The 16960-nt window shown below is 55.1% G+C and overlaps 3 protein-coding genes across 3 annotated transcripts in view; 1 reads left to right on the top strand and 2 right to left on the bottom strand.

Moving 5' to 3' along the window:
- The window catches only part of GPN2 (GPN-loop GTPase 2), a 48441-nt gene that overhangs the window by 26776 nt on the left and 4705 nt on the right, over positions 1 to 16960 (top strand). The gene's annotated exons all lie outside the window — the stretch shown is intronic.
- Positions 1804 to 3245, bottom strand: SFN (stratifin). The gene has a single exon (XM_010380398.2). The coding sequence runs from the start codon at positions 3037 to 3039 to the stop codon at positions 2293 to 2295; it is 747 nt and encodes a 248-aa protein (XP_010378700.1). The 5' UTR covers positions 3040 to 3245; the 3' UTR covers positions 1804 to 2292.
- ZDHHC18 (zinc finger DHHC-type containing 18) overlaps positions 8895 to 16960 on the bottom strand; it is a 33614-nt gene continuing 25548 nt past the window's right edge. The window contains exons 5-8 of the mRNA XM_030941882.1: positions 16861 to 16909; positions 16236 to 16338; positions 13642 to 13754; positions 8895 to 12782 (exon numbers count right to left, since the gene is read on the bottom strand). Coding sequence (XP_030797742.1) covers positions 12665 to 12782; positions 13642 to 13754; positions 16236 to 16338; positions 16861 to 16909 — 383 coding nt within the window. The 3' untranslated portion in view covers positions 8895 to 12664. The remainder of the gene's footprint in view (positions 12783 to 13641; positions 13755 to 16235; positions 16339 to 16860; positions 16910 to 16960) is intronic.

The following is a 16960-nucleotide window of genomic DNA, read 5'->3' as shown; positions in this document are numbered from 1 at the left end:
TGAGATCTGGCCACTGCACTCCAGCCTGGGCGACAGAGCGAGACTCCGTCTCAAAAAAAACAAAAAAAAACAAAAAAAAACCCCTAAATTTGTTGAGCCTGTCCTATGGGTTACTTTACAGCAACTATAAAAGGAAGGTACTGTTTTTCAGTTCCCCTGTTTATAAATGAGGACACAAAGATAAGCAAGATTAAGAGCCTTGGTCAAGGCAGGCTGGGAGTCAAACCCAGGCCGTCTGAGTCCAAAACCGCAAATTTCTCTTTCTTTTTTTTGGGGGGGGGTGTAGGGGTGGACAGAGTCTCGCTTTGTTGCCCAGGCTGGAGTGCAGGCAGGATCTCGGCTCACTGCAAGCTTCGCCTCCTGGGCTCACGCCATTCTCCTGTCTCAGCCTCCCGAGTAGCTGGGACTACAGGCGCCCGCCACCACGCCAGGCTAATTTTTTGTATTTTTAGTAGAGACAGGGTTTCACCGTATTAGCCAGGATGGTCTCGATCTCCTGACCTCGTGATCCGCCCGCCTTGGCCTCCCAAAGTGCTGGGATTACAGGCATGAGCCACCGCGCCCGGCCAAAACCGCAAATGTTCACTCTTGTGTTAGCCTTTAGTCCAAGTCCCTTATGATACAAGAGGGAAACTGAGGCCCAGGGATGTATAACGGCTTTTCCAAGGTCGCACAGCCAGCCAGGGACACAATCCAAGCCTCTCGGCGACAGGTCCAGGGCTGCCTGGACTCCAGAGTGTGGTGGGGGCATCTTGGCGGCCTTTTTCCAGCCGACCCCGCCTCCAGCCCGGCCCAGGCCCAGCTGGGTGAGCTGATGACTCAACGGGCGGGCACTGCATTTTGCTATCCTACCTCGTCCCGCTGCTCTAGAGGGTTCCCAGCTCTCGGGCCAGACGGGTGACAACTTGTCTGAGTGAAACCGGGAAAGTGCCGCCCCTCGGCGCTCAGCAGGCGGCGGGGGCGCCGCTCAGTCAGTCAGCGAGTCCTGGCGTCCGCCAGGCCTGGTGGGCGGCGGGAAACTTGCTGCGCGCGTTCCGCCGCTCAGTTTCCCATTGGCTCGTCGGGCCCCCCGGGGTGGTACCCTGGGGCAGCTCCCTCCTGTGATTGGGTGGTAGAGCCTCGGGCCCCGCCTCCAGTCCTGGCTGTGAAGGCGGGACCGAGCAATGCGGCCGCGGGTTCCGGCGTGTTGCTGGCTGCAGGGAGCGGAGGCGGCGGGCTCGGCAGGCACCGCTCCCGGCGGCCGTTCCCACCCAGCTCGTCCTTCCTCCCCGCCAGCCCGTTTCCTTTTGTCTCCATCTCCGAACTCTTTGGGACGTGACCCTCTCCTAAGATCTGGGCTTTTATGGCGGCACTGTACCCCTGCCTCAGATCGTACTTCCCTCCGCTGAGATCTGAGCCCTTGATGAGACTGTGACCAGCCTGCAAATCGGGTGCTCAGTGCCGCTCACTACTGCAGCGCTGTCCTTAGATCTCATGCCGGAGACTTCACTATTTCCTGTCCCGCTCCACCTGAGCTCGTCAGCCTCCCGCGCTGCGGCTCCCACTCACCTCCCCTCAGCCCGGCAGAGGAGCCTCGGCGCCTCCTGTGGGTTCACCCGACCCTCCCGGTCACATCCAGTTTGCCTGGGGCCGCCCTGATGGAGACAGCCGGACCCCGGCCTCACCTGGACTCAAAGTCTTGCGTGCAGGTCACTGAGCCACCCAGGGAGGTCAGGGCCCTAAACTCAGAGGTCGAAAGTCAGGATCTCTAAATCAGATTCCAGTTCCACTCCCAGCCCATCGCCAAGAACTGGAGAGAGACAGGAGTGTCACAAGGGAACTTTATTGAGAGGAAACATGGTCACACCCAGCAGACATGCTTTCCTTCAATGTCGGTCTTGCACTGGCGCGCGCGCGCACACACACACACACACACCCATCTCCAGCCCTTGCCACTGTCCAGTTCTCAGCCACAAGGCGGGAACACTCCTCAATTCCTACGACCAGAGGCAGCAGGGGCAGGAGTGAGGCAAGAGGGAGGGGAGAAGTAGCCTGGTCCTGGGGTCGGGAGGAAGCGGTGCGGAGAGCAGGGCTGGGGGCATGACCAGTGGTTAGGTGCGCTCAACAGCTGCAAGAAGAGTGGGGTCCCCAGCCCCAGGTGGCCTCAGCTCTGCCAGTCCCTCTCCACGGAGCCGTCTGGAGCAAGAACAGCGCCTGGGGGAGAAGGGTGGGGCCTCCCACCCTATACTAGTCCTCTCGGCAGGGTGGGGGACTGAAGGGGGCAGGGCAGGGCAGGGCGGTGGCAGGCAACACTCAGCTCTGGGGCTCCTGGGGAGCCTCGCCCCCCTCTTCCCCGGCGTTGTCGGCCGTCCACAGCGTCAGGTTGTCTCGCAGCAGCTGCATGATGAGGGTGCTGTCTTTGTAGGAGTCCTCGCTGAGGGTGTGCAGATCAGCCATGGCCTCGTCGAAAGTGGTCTTGGCCAGCGAGATGGCCTCCTCGGGGCTGTTGGCGATCTCGTAGTGGAAGACGGAAAAGTTCAGGGCCAGGCCCAGGCGGATGGGATTGGTGGGCGGCATCTCCTTCTTGCTGATGTCCATGGCCTCCTGGTAGGCTGACCGGGCTGAGTCAATGATGCGCTTCTTGTCGTCACCAGTGGCCACCTCGGCCAAGTAGCGGTAGTAGTCGCCCTTCATCTTCAGGTAGAAGACCCTGCTCTCCGCGTCCCCAGCCTCCTTGATGAGGTGGCTGTCCAGCAGGCCCAGCACGGTGTCGCACACGCCCCGGAGCTCAGTCTCCACTTTCTCCCGGTACTCACGCACCTCGGGGCCCTTCTCCTCCGAGCCCTCCTCATTGCTTTTCTGCTCAATACTGGACAGGACCCTCCAGGCAGCCCTCTGGCCGCCCACCACATTCTTGTAGGCTACTGAGAGCAGGTTTCGCTCTTCGCAGGAGAGCTCCTCACCTTTCTCCACGGCGCCCTTCATGAAGGCTGCCATGTCCTCATAACGTTCGGCCTGCTCTGCCAGCTTGGCCTTCTGGATCAGACTGGCTCTCTCCATAGCTCTGGGGACACACAGGCGGGTGGCGGGCTAACTGCTGCCTGGGACCAATGCCGGACTCTGTGCCTCTCCTGCTCTTGGCCTGCCTTTTGGCTGGGTGGCCAGGCCCAGAGAAGGGTGGGGAGGAGCAGGGGGCGGGACCAGGGCCCAAGACCTGCCTCCCTCTCCTCTCCTCCCCACACCCTTTCCGGCTCTGCAGTAAAGGTAAAAAGGCTGGGATGTGGGGGTGAGTCATCAGAACAGTCAGCAGAAGAAATCTGGGCGTGGGCCCCACCTGCACAGGCACCTTTCCAGGCTCCAGGCTGCCCCCTCTTGTTCGGGGCTGGCATCATATGGCTGCTCACATCAGGAAACTGCCTGGCTTCTCAAATCAGATCCTCCTTCACAGTGCCCTTACAGAGGCTAAGGGCGGCTTTAGCCCCTGGCTGCTTCTGCCTTGACAGAGCCCATAAAGGTTCAGGAGGATGGGGTTCCTAATCCTGCCAGGTAACTTCTCCCCTTGGTTCAGGTGAGGATAACTCATGTTTAGGTAGGTCCATAGAGTTTCCCAAGCACTTTCATATTCACGATCGAATTTAATCCCCACTGCGTCTCTGTGACACACACAGGACCATAGAGATGGGAACACAAAGTCTCAGAGAGGGGTGAGATTTGCTCAAAGTCACATGGCCACCACTGCCCTGAAACTCCTTTCTGCACCCTGCTTCCTTTAGCTTTTCTCCCTTTGAAGTTTCTGACCTATGAGCTCCAGGCTGTTTGGAAGTGAGATCCAGGCTCTTTCTCAATCTACCTGAAGATGGTTCCATCCCTCAGGCCTCACTCCCCCTCAGGGTCCCCTCTGAGCTCCCAGAATGCGCAGGTGGCAGCTTTCAGAGTGCCACTTAATGAAGTGTTTAACAAGCAGCCTCTGACGCTCCAGCCCAGCCTTTGTAATTAGTCACCCAGTAGGTTTGTTGGACACATTTCCCATCACTACACAATTTTCCCTTTCAAGTTGGTGGCCTGTTGCCACTTGTTTGAGGATTTACCCTCTGGCCCTCCACACCAGGTCACTTGCCCTCTCCAAGCCACATGCCATCAGGTACCAGTGGGGTTCACAGAGGGTGGGGTCCAGCTCCCCGGCTGTCCCACTTTCCTGCCTGACTCAGACTGCTCTCTGTCTGAGGCTGGGAAGCAGTCCAGTTTGATCCCCCAGGGGGGACGCTAGCAACCTGGGGAGAGAGAGGACTGAGAAAGGGAGGTGGCAGTGACACATACCATTCTGTTTTATGGGGCAGCAATTCCAGCTATGTGATGCTTCCCCCAGCCTGTCTCTCAGAAGTTTCCCTGTTCCTTCTTTTTTTTTTTAAATAGAGACCGGATCTCACTACATTGCCCAGGCAGGTCTCAAACTCCTGGGCTCAAGCAATTCTCCTGCCTCAGCCTCCCAAACTGCTGGGATTATGGGCATGAGCCACTGTGCCTGGCCTGTTCCTTCCTTTTGACCATTGCCCCACCTCTGACCCCTGGCAGAGTCCTCAGAGATGGAGACCTCTGTTGCCAACCTTCTTTCCCTGCTTGCTGGGGCCCTGGCCTCAAGTTTCATCAAGAGTTTCACCAAAGGGTGTTGGCATTGAGCCTACAGGGATGGATTCCTGCTTATCTGCCCCACCCCTAGTCAAAGCTTAGATGGGCCTCAGGGGTACGGCTCCTTTCACTGGGATTCTGCCGGCCTAATAGTTGAGCCAGGATAATTTCACAGGCCTGTGTCTCCCCCAGGTACCCTGAGTGTCTGAACACTCATCTTCCCTCCTAGAGGGAGGCTTAGGCCAGAACTCTGGGGACCAAAGATGAGATTCTTCTCTTTACCACAAGGAGGAGTAGGGACATGTCTGGACTAATGCTACAGGGTTTCCAAGGAAGTAAAGGGGATTTCAGGTTTGACATCCCTAAGATTTTGCTCAATTCAGAGAACTGACGTAGAAAATGATAGGAACCACACGAAAATACCAGCTTATAGAGGGTATCTTGAGGTAGTGAGACTGAGTGATTTTGCTTCCCTTTGATTTTCTTTTCTATTTTCTTTTTTTGGGGTAGAGTCTCACTCTGTTGTCCAGGCTGAAGTACAGTGGTGTGATCACAGCTCACTGCACTCTCAACTTCCTTGGCCTCAGGTGATCCTCCTGCCTCAGCCTCCTAAGAAGCTGGGACTACAGGTGCTCACCACAACGCCCAGCTAATTTTTGTATTTTTTGTAGAGACAGGGTCTCACCATGTTGCCCAGGCTAGTCTCAAACTCCTGGGTTCAAGCAATCCTCTTGCCTTGGCTTCCCTAAGTGCTGGGATTACAGGTGTGAGTCACTACACCTGGTCCTTTTGATTTTCTTATTCTCTCCAATTTATAAATAGTGAATATGGGTCGGGTACGATGCCTCACACCTGTAATCCCAGCACTTTGGGAGGCCGAGGCAGGCGGATCACGATGTCAGGAGATCGAGACCATCCTGGCTAACATGGTGAAATCCCATCTCTACTAAAAATACAAAAAATTAGCCAGGCGTGGTGGCGCACACCTGTAGTCCCCACTACTTGGGAGGCTGAGGCAGGAGAATCGCTTGAACCCAGGAGATGGAGGTTGCAGTGAGCCGAGATCGCGCCACTGCACTCCAGCCTGCATGACAGAGCGAGACTCCGTCTCAAAACAAAACGATGACAAAAAAGTGAATATGTATTGTTTGTCTATGAGATACAGAATAGCCTAGTACCCTTGGAATCAGACTGCCTAAATGTAAATCTTATAGCTGTTTGTGGCCTTGGCCAAATGATTTAAGCTCTGTGAGCCTCAGTTCCTATAGGTATAAAATGGGACTTGTGAGGATTACATGAGTTACTGGAAAGCACAGTAGAATGGATGGAAACTATTATTTTTTTCTTTTTTTTGAGATGGAGTTTCGGTCGTCACCCAGGCTGGAGTATAGCGGCACAATCTCGGCTCACTGCAACCTCCACCTCCTGGGTTCAAGCGATTCTCCTGCCTCAGCCTCCTAACTGGGATTACAGGGGTGCACCGCCACGCCTGGCTAATTTGTGTGTGTGTGTGTGTGTGTGTGTGTGTGTGTGTGTGTGTGTGTGTGTATATATATTTCTTTTTTTTTTTAAGTAGAGATGTGGTTTCACCATGTTGGCCAGGCTGGTTTTAAACTCCTGACCTCAAGTGATCCACCCACCTCAGCCTTCCAAAGCGCTGAAATTACAGGCATAAGCCACCGTGCCTGGCCAGATGGCAACTATTATTGTCATGTGAAAAAAATCCCATCAACTTTATTATGATCCACATATACTCACAAAGCACTAACATAGAGCTAGGTTCTGTGAAATGAGGAAGGACCCCAAGCCAGGACTTAGCCAAAGGCCAGACCTTCCCAGTTGGGTGTCTACAGGGGAGAGAAGGAGGCAGTTTGCCCATAGCCTTCTCTCTCCAGATGGATGAATGGCCAGATGGCTAGATGTGCTCAGCACTGCCTCCTTCCTCTCCATCTAGGACAGGAGTGTCCAATCTTTTGGCTTCCCTGGGCCACATGGGAAGAAGAATCGTCTTGGGCCACACATAAAATACACCAACACTACCGACAGCCGATGAGCTAAAAAAAAAAAAGTGCAAAAAAATCTCATAATGTTTTAACAAAGTTTACTAATTTGTGTTGGGCTGCATTCAAAGCTGTCCTAGGCCACATGCAGCCTGCGGGTCGTGGGTTGGACAAGCTTGATCAGGACATTCCTGTGACCTCAGCAGGTCCTGGAACCTCAGGGGCCTTCCTTTGTACTAGTCATCTAGTCGGGGCTTCCCCAAGTCCTGGGGGAAAGCTGGAGATCCCAGGACACTGGGAACCTGGAAGGCAGGGCCTGGCAGGCCCAGGAACTTCGGAGCTTGAGTCCAGGGAGGGACCATTTGCTTTCTGCCACTGAAGCCAGGGGACCTGGTGGTGGTTCACACCCTCCGCATAGCCATGAGCAAGGGCAGGGAAGTCCCTTCATTCCTACTCCTCCCCTGCTGGAGCTCAGGGGTGCATCTGGGAGCCAGGCTGCCTGACACCTCCTGCCCGCTCTGGCCTGTTGATCCTGACTCAGTTCCTGTCTCAGGTACCTCCCTTTGCCTCCGGGCCTCCATTTCCCAAGTTCAGGAGCTCAGACGGGCAGGAGGCAGCAGGCCCTGGCAGGGCATGGAGCTCCACAGTCAGCTGTCTGAGTCAGCAGGACAGGAGCTGGGGTTGCAGCCCAAAGGGGCTATCCTCATCCTGCTTGCTACCTCCCCACCCTCCTCCTGTACAGCATCCATTCTACCAGCAGGCTTAAGGGCTCTGGCCCCATAGTCAACCAATCCTTCTTAGCTGGTAATAATAGGCTTTGAAGGGTTGTGATGAAGGCAGCAACCATTTGCTGTCTACCTCCACTGAGGACAGAGGACAGGGCTCTGATAGCAGTGGGAGGGATGCCAGGTAGATTCTAGAAAGAACTTCCTGAGAAATGTTTCCGTCTTGGAATGATCAAATTAAACAGGTGGCCAGAGGAAGCTCTAGCACCTTTTCCCACTGGCTAGTTGTGAACAAGAGTCCAGTTACCTAGCCAAGAGCTCACTTTACTAGTTGCCTTTGGGAAGGGATATTCAATTATATTATTTTTACTGCTCTTTGTGGAGCAGGGCGACCCCATAGGCAGTGTGCCCAGAGTAGCCTACATTACTTTTAAGTGATTCGTGGTTCTGATTCTTTTTCTCTTGAAGGCACTGCTGTTTAGAGTATCCCACATCTAAACCAGTCCAGTCTAGAGACAGTGCGGAATTTATGAAGAGAGAATGGATGAGGTCAGAGTGTGGGACTGCATCCCAGCTCTGTTGTAAGGCCTTGGGCAGGTCCCTTCCTGCCTCTGGGCTTCAATTTCCCCATCAGTAAAAAAAGGAGGTGGGCCCAGATCAACTCTAAGCCCTCTACTGGCTATGACATTCTCTAATTTTAGGGTTTCTCCAAGATCTCATCCTCCCACTGCTGTATTCATTCCTTAGGTAGTGCAGATGGCTCAGAGCTCGGGGCAGAGATCAAGTTCGGATCTGGGATTTGCTGCTTTGCCAGCTGGGTGACCTTGGGCAGCTCCTGTTTCTTCCCTGAGTCTCAGTTCCCTCATCTGTAAAAAGGGTGACATCATCCTCCTCAAACTGGAATCTACCATCTCAAATGTTTTCTTAGCTGAGCACTCACTGGGGATCGGAATGGAAAGGCAGTAGGGAAGAAGAATTTGTGGGCCTCCAAGCCCCTGAGGCAGGGGAAGGTGGAGGGGACAAAGGGGACAGGATGACCTCTTTTCACGTGCCCATGGGGGCTCAGCCACAGCCCTCTCTACTCTGCCTCCGGCGGACAAGAGTCCCTCCTGGGACTCTGCAATCCCTTGCTGAATGGTACCGGTAATTATTTTTTGGCCCATAGTACAGTGTATGCACATGTGTGTATCTTGATGTGGGGCAGCAGCTGGGGAGAGTGAAGGCTCCATGAGATCGTTACCCTGGGCTGGGCTCAGTTCATGGGTATGGCAGTCCCAAACTTAACAACCTTGTCTCAGCCTGCGCTGGGACCTTTCCGAAACCAGAGGTCAGCTAAGGCTGGGTGGTGCTGGAATTGAGACCAGGAGTTCTGGAGGGGCAGAGTGAAAAGGAGGTCAACCACTTTTCCTGTGTCCCTGCTGGCTTTGTTGTGCTTTTAAATCGCCAGAGCAGCACTGGCCAGTTGGAAGAAAGCTGGGAGCGAGGGGGAGCCATATGTTCTGCACGCCCACTACAGGTCCCATCCCTGGGCCCCAAAGTAAAGGTGGCACCAGACAGCCAATGGTATGGCAAGAAAAGGGGAATCTTTATTTTGGTTAAAAAAACGTACAGGATAGCAGACAAGCAACCCCCAGCCCTGGGCTCAGCTGATTTTCCTTGGCCCAGCTGTTTCCTTTAGTCCCCTGAAGTGTATGGGGCTGTGCACAGCTGGCTCGGTCCCTTGGTGCCTAGAGCAAAGGAGGCACACACCCTCCCTACATCTTACCTACTCCAGTGGAGGGTTGGGGGTGGGAGGTGGACAGGCCATGGGAACAGTGTCAAGTCAGTTGTGCTTAGAACAGTCACCAAACTTGTTCAGCAGCGTCATCCACCATCAACACCCCAGACAGTTCCTGAGGAAACCTGCTGGGCTTGACTATGGCTATGCCTGATCTGAGGGGGTGGAGGGACAGGCTGTAAGGCCAGATTCCTAGAGTCTTGACACCTCACAAATCCGGGGAAGGGGAAGTCAGTGGAGGAGAGAGGGAGCATTTCAGCATAGAGTCACATTATTGTGCTGATGGCTGCGTTATGGCTTTCTACACTCTGGCAGGCATGGAGCGGGAGTGGGGCAAAGAGGCCAGCCCCTGCCCCCTATGGGGGCCCTAGAGAGCACACAGGCCGGGCAGGCTTGGGGGCAGACCCTGTAGGCACAGATGGTGGCAGATGAGCCACAGATTAGGCAGGTGGAGGTGCCGGGTGCCTGGCTCCCCCCAGGCCACTCCTGGAGAGGCAGAGAGCAGCGGTCCTCAGGAGGTCTTTAAGCCCCCGCACACACTGGAGATCCCCGGCAGGACAGCAAAGAAGGAGAAGAGAGAGGGTTAGCGGGGTTGGGAGGAGGGAGGCGGCCTGCAGGGGCCCTGGTGGTGGGGACAGGTGCTGCCACAGCACCTGCCTCTCCCGGAGAAAAGGGCCAAGCAAGGCTCAGGCAGCAGGCAACAAAGCAGGAGAGAAAACAGGCGGGTGAGAGAAAGCTCAGCGGGGACAGAAAGCCAGGACACAAGAGCGTTAGTGACCGGTGGCCCCTGCATACCAGGACCCCACCAGCACAGACCCAAGCACCTCAGGGCAGGTTCACCATCCTCTCCCCAGCCTCACCCTCACCCTCCTCTTCCAGCTGGGGAGCTGCTCTGCGCAAAGCTACTTCCTCAGTCCACAGTGAGGCTGGGCTCTTAGCCTTGCCCTATATCCCGATCCTTCTGCTTAGCAGGGAATCCCTGGAGACCCTACCACCACCAGCACACACACCGCACCACACACCAGACAGATGGACGGGCTCCATGGGGTTGGCAAGGCATGCGATGAAGATGAGATGGTGTGTGAAGGGAGCGGGCAGTGCTGGCCGACAGGGGAGAAATGGTCTTACCAGCTAACCCTCTGCAAAGAGACCTGTTAGCTCCCCTCAGGCTGTGCAGGAGATGGCAAAATCCTGACAGGTGTCCTCCTGAGGGAGATACCAGAGAGGTGGGCCAGTGTTAAGAGTTGTCTGGCTGGGCCCTGCTGCTCAGGTTGGAGGTGGTAGCCAGGGAAGCTCCAGCCCTCAAACTGGAATCTACCGTCTCAAACGTTTTCTTAGCTGAGCACTCACTGGGGATTGGAGTGGAAAGGCAGTAGGGAAGAGGAATGTGGGGGTCTCCAAGCCCCTGAGGCAGGGGAAGGTGGAGGGGACAAAGAGGGGACAGGATGGCCTCTTTTCACGTGCCCATGGGGGCTCAGCCACAGCCCTCTCTGCTCTGCCTCCGGCAGACAGAGCTCCAGCCAGGTGAGGGAAAATGTAGCCAAATCACTGGGCTGCCTGCCTTCTCACAGTTTCCCCAGGAAATAACCAACTTTGTCCGAAAGAACAGACGGCTGCCAGCTGGGGCCTCAGCAAAGGAAACGCAAACAAAAACCAAACCAAAGCAAATCAACTCTTATAAACTAAAGTTTTATTACAGGCAGGAACAAAGAATACTGGCTTAAATAAAAGGTAGGTGGGAGCCCCCTCCTCTAGCCAGCTTCTTCCTCAACTCCCAGGGCCACTGCAGTGATGGCCCAGGGCCCTGAGGTTGGGGTGAATGAAGCTGTTTCTCCCAGACGGGACCCTCTGTGGCTGCCATTCCCAGCTGTCTGTGACCACTAGCCTCTGGAGTGAGAAGGGCAAGATCTGGGGACTTCCTATGTCACTTTCCAAGGGCTTCAGCCCACTTTAAGAACCAAGGAGGGGGATGGTGGGACAATATCTATTTTGATAAGAAACTATAGCTCCCAGCAGAGGAGAAACATCCTCTGAGTTTCCGGCCCAGACTTAGGCCAACCTTCACTTGCCTCTTGGCCCACCCTGCACCTTCCTTCCTTTTCTCTGGATGGAGGTCCCTGCTTGGCAGAAACACCTTGTCTTCCGGCTCCTGGCACTGGGTCCCATATTCAGAGCTCAGAGGAGGGGGTGTGGCTTGTAGGATGGCAGCCACTCCCCAGAGCCATCACCCCACCCACCACGCCCAGGCTCAGCCTGTCTGGGCAGGTCGCAGCTGGAAGCCTCAACTGGGGGCTGGAGGGTAGGGCTGGAGGTAGAGTGGCAGAGTCCGCAGACACTGGCTGTCTGAAGTCCACAGAAGAAGGAAAGATAGGAGGCTGGGCTGAGCCCCAGTGGGAGCCCAGGGTTTTCTCGTGACCAGTGCACGTGCCCCCTGTTCCCTTGGCTCAGAGTGCTTCTGACACTCAAAGGGGATGGGGCAGGGGGCAGCCCAGGGGATATGGGAGCCAGCCACATTCATACAGGGCACACACGAACACACACACACATGCACACACACTCTCACTCATTCCAGTCAGAAGGTCTCTTGGAATAAACTTATTAAAACGAACCAGCCTTCTGATAACCCTTCACCTGGCACTACACAGACAGTAATGTGGCTGACTTTTTCTCCTTCCATTTAAAAAAGACTACGTAGAAAAGAGGTCTATAAAATTGTGCAAAATACCCAGCATTAATAAACCCGTTTCAAGTATTGCCAGCATGAGCATAACCTACTCATGCCCGGACCTGGCTTGGGAGAGAGGTGGAGGGGGAGGCTGGGATCCCTTAAAGAGCTCTCCACGGGCAGGGGAAGGACCAGGCTCCCACTTCCACTGTGCTGCCCAGGAACTGCACAGGAGCTGAGGCTGTGGGTGCCTGGCTGGGTAATTTACCTTGGTCTGATATAGGCTGCCCCCACCCACCACCAACCCTGCCTTCTCTACTGGAACCCCAGCTCTAGCCTATTGGCCAACTCCATTAAAAAAAGGGGGAAAAAACCCCACCAAAAATCCCACAAGAAGAAAGAGCAATTATCACCAAGAGAATGAAGGAGCCCACAGACCAAAGTAGCCCATAGAGGCTTCCTCTCCACAGCCCTCTGTCCAGAGCTGGCCACTTCTCAGTCCTGCTTCACCTTGAGGACCTTGGCTCAGCAAGGCCCAAGCAGTTCCCCCACCTGGGAGGCCTCACGCTCAGTTCACAGCCTCACTCACTCAGGGCTCGCCTGGCACAGGCAAGGACTTGGTGTCGTCCCCTGGGTGGCCTCCAGAGGCTCTGGTCTCTCCTGGCACTGATCAGCTGGGGGGACCTAGGGCCCAAGGCTGTGGGAACCTGGGTTTGGGGAGCAGAGGGCACAGCCACGGAACAGTTCAGGGAAAGCCACGCAGGGTGGAAAATAAATATGAAAAGACTTGAGTCTTTGGCAGTTCTGCTTCCCTTGGATGAAACAGGGAGGGTCCCGGCAGGTGAGTGCGGAGGGGCAGACAGGCCAGCAGATGGCAAGTACTGAGCCATGGTCAAGGGTGGCCTCCTACCATGCTGGCGTCAGGCTTGGCTCTGCAGGCTGGGTCATCGCTTCTGATGGGTGAGGGCAACACGATGTCGGACTGCACAAATCCCCTCCGGTCAATCAGGCTTCCAAAACACAAGGGGGACACATGAGGGCTCTGTCGGACACTGAGGCTCCAGGCCAGCGGCTGGACAGCAGAGTCTATCTCAGCCAAGGAAAGGCCCAGGCCAAGAAAGGCTGAGGAAAGGACAGCCAATCCCCATCTGGGGGCCCAAGACCCTTACCTTGGGCAGGCCTCTCTCCGCCCTCTGGCCACCTGGCTTTTGGCCACAGAATTTATTTACTATTAATTCCAACTGGCCCACCTGTCTGGCTGCCAAGAAGCCAGGCTGCAGGTGACGGGAGAAAGTAAGGATGAACAGGTATTTGGTGACTATGAGATTCCTGTGTTCCTTTCCCCTCTAGGCAGGCTGGGTGACAGGGATACTGGGTGGGGTAAGGGACATGACTGTGGGAATGACTTGTCCTGGCAGTGCCTACAGCAATTTAATCCCCGTTCTGGAGCTCTCTGGTGCCCCCTGGTGTCGGGATGAACAGGGAGCGTCCCAGCAGGGCTGAGTCCCCAGGGTTCCTACTGCCAGGAGAGGATGGAGTCGCCACCCAGTCCGTGCAGTGGGCAACTGGAAGGGCAGTGTCATTCAAGCGTGGCTGAAATAGTCATGGTGGTTATCCCGGGGGAGCAGGATAACATGTCATATCCAATGCTCTTCTGTTTTACGTTTTGTACTTAATTTTTTTTTCTACAATGAGCACATGATTAAATAACAATTCTCCATGGAATTCCTTCACATGACAAATGCCCTCCAGAGGGTGGTGGATGGAGGGCATCTAGGGTGTAGGGGGAGGTCGGCTGATATCCAGGAACACTTTAATCACTGGCCAGGCCTGGCCCTGTTACCCCTCTTCTGCACCCCACTTGCTTACCTGGGAGGTAGGGGGCCACACAGCACAGCACAGCAGTTGGTGATAATACTTTTATGGCTGTAGGGGTTGACAGAAGCCTCACCGCCCCTCTTGCTGGACCACGAGCCTTTGATCTGCAAGCAGGAAGGAGGCCTGGGTCAAGTGCCTCCTTTTGCCTCACTTTTCTAGGAGGGAGGTCTAGAGGCTGGGGACAGCTGGTCAATTCCAAAGCCAATTCTGGTTAGAGAAGGGGACATGTCTTTCATGTGGGCCATTCAATGAGGATGTGGGGGACCCCTGGCAGAGATCAGGAGGCCCCAAAGAGGAGATGACAGAGCAGAGCCCAAGAGAAGCACCAGAGGAAACATTTCGGATGACTCCTCCCTTCTCCGGCCAGCCGCTTCTGAAGGAGGGTAGTGCAGGGGCACAGGGGGAGGGCTGACCTCCCTGTGAGCCCCAGCCCTGCTACTCACTGGCTATGCTACCTGGACAGATCACCACTTTGCTGAGCCTGAGTCATCATGTGGAAAATAGGGAAAATAATACTAATTCTCAGATGGCATTGCCCGGGCATTAGATTAATCCTTGCCAGATTTTTTCTTTTTTTTTTTTTTTTTTGAGACGGAGTCTCGCTCTGTCGCCCGGGCTGGAGTGCAGTGGCCGGATCTCAGCTCACTGCAAGCTCCTCCTCTCGGATTTACGCCATTCTCCTGCCTTAGCCTCCTGAATAGCTGGGACTACAGGCACCCGCCACCTCGCCTGGCTAGTTTTTTGTATTTTTTTTAGTAGAGACGGGGTTTCACCGTGTTAGCCAGGATGGTCTCGATCTCCTGACCTCGTGATCCGCCCGCCTCGGCCTCCCAAAGTGCTGGGATTACAGGCTTGAGCCACCGCGCCCGGCCCTTGCCAGATTTTCTAGCTCTGTGAAGCCAAGCTATGGAAGGCACTGGGGAGTTTAGCAATAAAGAATACCTTGACCGGCCGGGCGCAGTGGCTCAAGCCTGTAATCCCAGCACTTTGGGAGGCCGAGACGGGCGGATCACGAGGTCAGGAGATCGTAGACCATCCTGGCTAACACAGTGAAACCCCGTCTCTACTAAAAAAAAAAAAAATACAAAAACTAGCCAGGCGAGGTGGCGGGCGCCTGTAGTCCCAGCTCCTCGGGAGGCTGAGGCAGGAGAATGGCATAAACCTGGGAGGTGGAGCTTGCAGTGAGCTGAGATCCGGCCACTGCACTCCAGTCAGGGCGACAGAGTGAGACTCCGCCTCAAAAAAAAAAAAAAAACCTTGACCGGCCGGGCACGGTGGCTCAAGCCTGTAATCCCAGCACTTTGGGAGGCCGAGACGGGCGGATCACAAGGTCAGAAGATCGAGACCATCCTGGCTAACACGGTGAAACCCCGTCTCTACTAAAAAATACAAAAAACTAGCCAGGCGAGGTGGCGGGTGCCTGTAGTCCCAGCTACTCGGGAGGCTGAGGCAGGAGAATGGCGTAAATCCGAGAGGAGGAGCTTGCAGTGAGCTGAGATCCGGCCACTGCACTCCAGCCCAGGTGACAGAGCGAGACTCCGTCTCAAAAAAAAAAAAAAAAAAAGAATACCTTGACCTAGAGGTATTACCTAGAGCTAGAGCTCTACATACCTACAGCTTTCTACACTTATTTGGCCACACACTCCTTTCTCTTTAACCTCTGGTAATGTGCTGCAGAACTGGCACCCAAGAAGCTACAGAGGGAGATGCTGGCTGATGGCATTTCTGTTCTCACCGATCACCAAGCACACAATGCCCTGTCATATGTGTTAAGTTTTGTTTCCCTGAATGAGAGGATGAGGTCTGGGAATGTATTTTCTGTTGGAGGATGGGTTGATGGTGGGCCCTGAAACAGATGCTCTCATTTGCTTTTTAGTGTTTGGAGGATGGTGAGGGGAAGTCAGGGTCTGGCCCAGGGCTGGGCACATCAAACATGCTTGTTGATGGCAGTCTGCAGGGTGCCAGGTAGGGAGGGTCAATGGAGCCCACTGGCCTGTCCCCTGTCTCCCCCAGGTGTGCATATTGAGAGGGGCAGCCAGGACAGGCCAGTGACACCCTGAGAACAGTCACGGCTTTGCTGCCGACAGGGGAGTGTGGAAGAGGGAGAGCACCTGATTGGGCACCGACCTTGGCTCTGTCCCCTCCCAGCTGTGTGATCTCCCAGACAGGGGACAGGTCTCTCAGTCATCGAATGGGGGAAAAAGCATCCCTGTCCTTTCTGCCTCAGGCTTGGCAAAAGGACCCAAAGAGATGAGAGGAACTGAAAGAATTCCGTAAGCGGTCATGTGCCAGCCAAACATCATGTGTGTTGTGGTATGAGCACTGCCTCCTGTGGGGCTGTGGAGAAAAGCAACCTGGGGCCTTGAGAGCCTGTACTGAGGGAATGAAGCATGTGGAGGTCTCAGAAGTCTGCATCGGACCCACCAGGGCCAAGCTGAGAGGACTGGGAGGCATCTGGCTGCTTAACAGGCATTTTCCCAGTAGTCCCTGAGTCAGGACTGCGCTTGGCTGCCTCAGGCTCCCTCAACCCTGCCTCCTCCTGAGGGCGCTGCCCTAGAATGAGGGGTGGCTCCAGATTTACTCACGTCTTCATTAGTAGTCAGGTTGGAGGCGACGAGGTACGTGTGAAACCCTGAGAGGCCCAGAATGGACCAGATGGAGAAGAAGCAGATGACCAACTCCAGCACGGTGAGGGCAGTTAAGGACCTAAATGGGTGGAGGGTGGGGAGCCTCCCAGCCACACCTGGTCTGTCTCACCTATCCTTCCATGAAGCTGTTTCCCCAGAGAGCTGAGAAGTTTTGGAACCTTCCTGTGGCCCAGTCCCTACTTCTTAGCAGGATCACCTCCTGGGCCCCACGGAAGGGTCAGGACCCCACTCAAGAGCCAGACAAGGTGAGAGTGACAGATGGCAGACAAAACTGAGGGTTCCAATCATAAAGAGCCTCAGGCATGACATGGTCCAGGGAGCTTGGCATCTTAAGGGACATATTCTCTTCCAGGCCCCTGAAGACGGGGACCCCCCGGCCCCACAATGCCCTATTTAGAATCAGCTCTTGCCTGGGTGTGAACAGAGGAGCTGGTACACTGGATTCTAGAGGACACATGTGAACTGTATGCTGTTCCCCTCTGATTAGAGGATGAGGCATGGGACCCACCCAGTGAAGGGATCTCAGTTCCCACTGGAGTGTCCTCTAGCTGACAAAGGATATCTTGCTGGTGTCTCCTTCAGAGTGGAGAGGAAGTTGCTTCCCTGAGCACCTGGGGAGAAAGAAACAGGAGAGGACAAGCTCAGAGGGACAGTGACTGCTG

The sequence above is a fragment of the Rhinopithecus roxellana genome, chromosome 12 (genome assembly GCF_007565055.1).
Source record: "Rhinopithecus roxellana isolate Shanxi Qingling chromosome 12, ASM756505v1, whole genome shotgun sequence".
In the NCBI taxonomy this organism is placed as follows: Eukaryota; Metazoa; Chordata; class Mammalia; order Primates; family Cercopithecidae; genus Rhinopithecus; species Rhinopithecus roxellana.
Note: the sequence above shows the minus strand (reverse complement) of the source record. Positions and strands in the feature narration are given on the sequence as shown.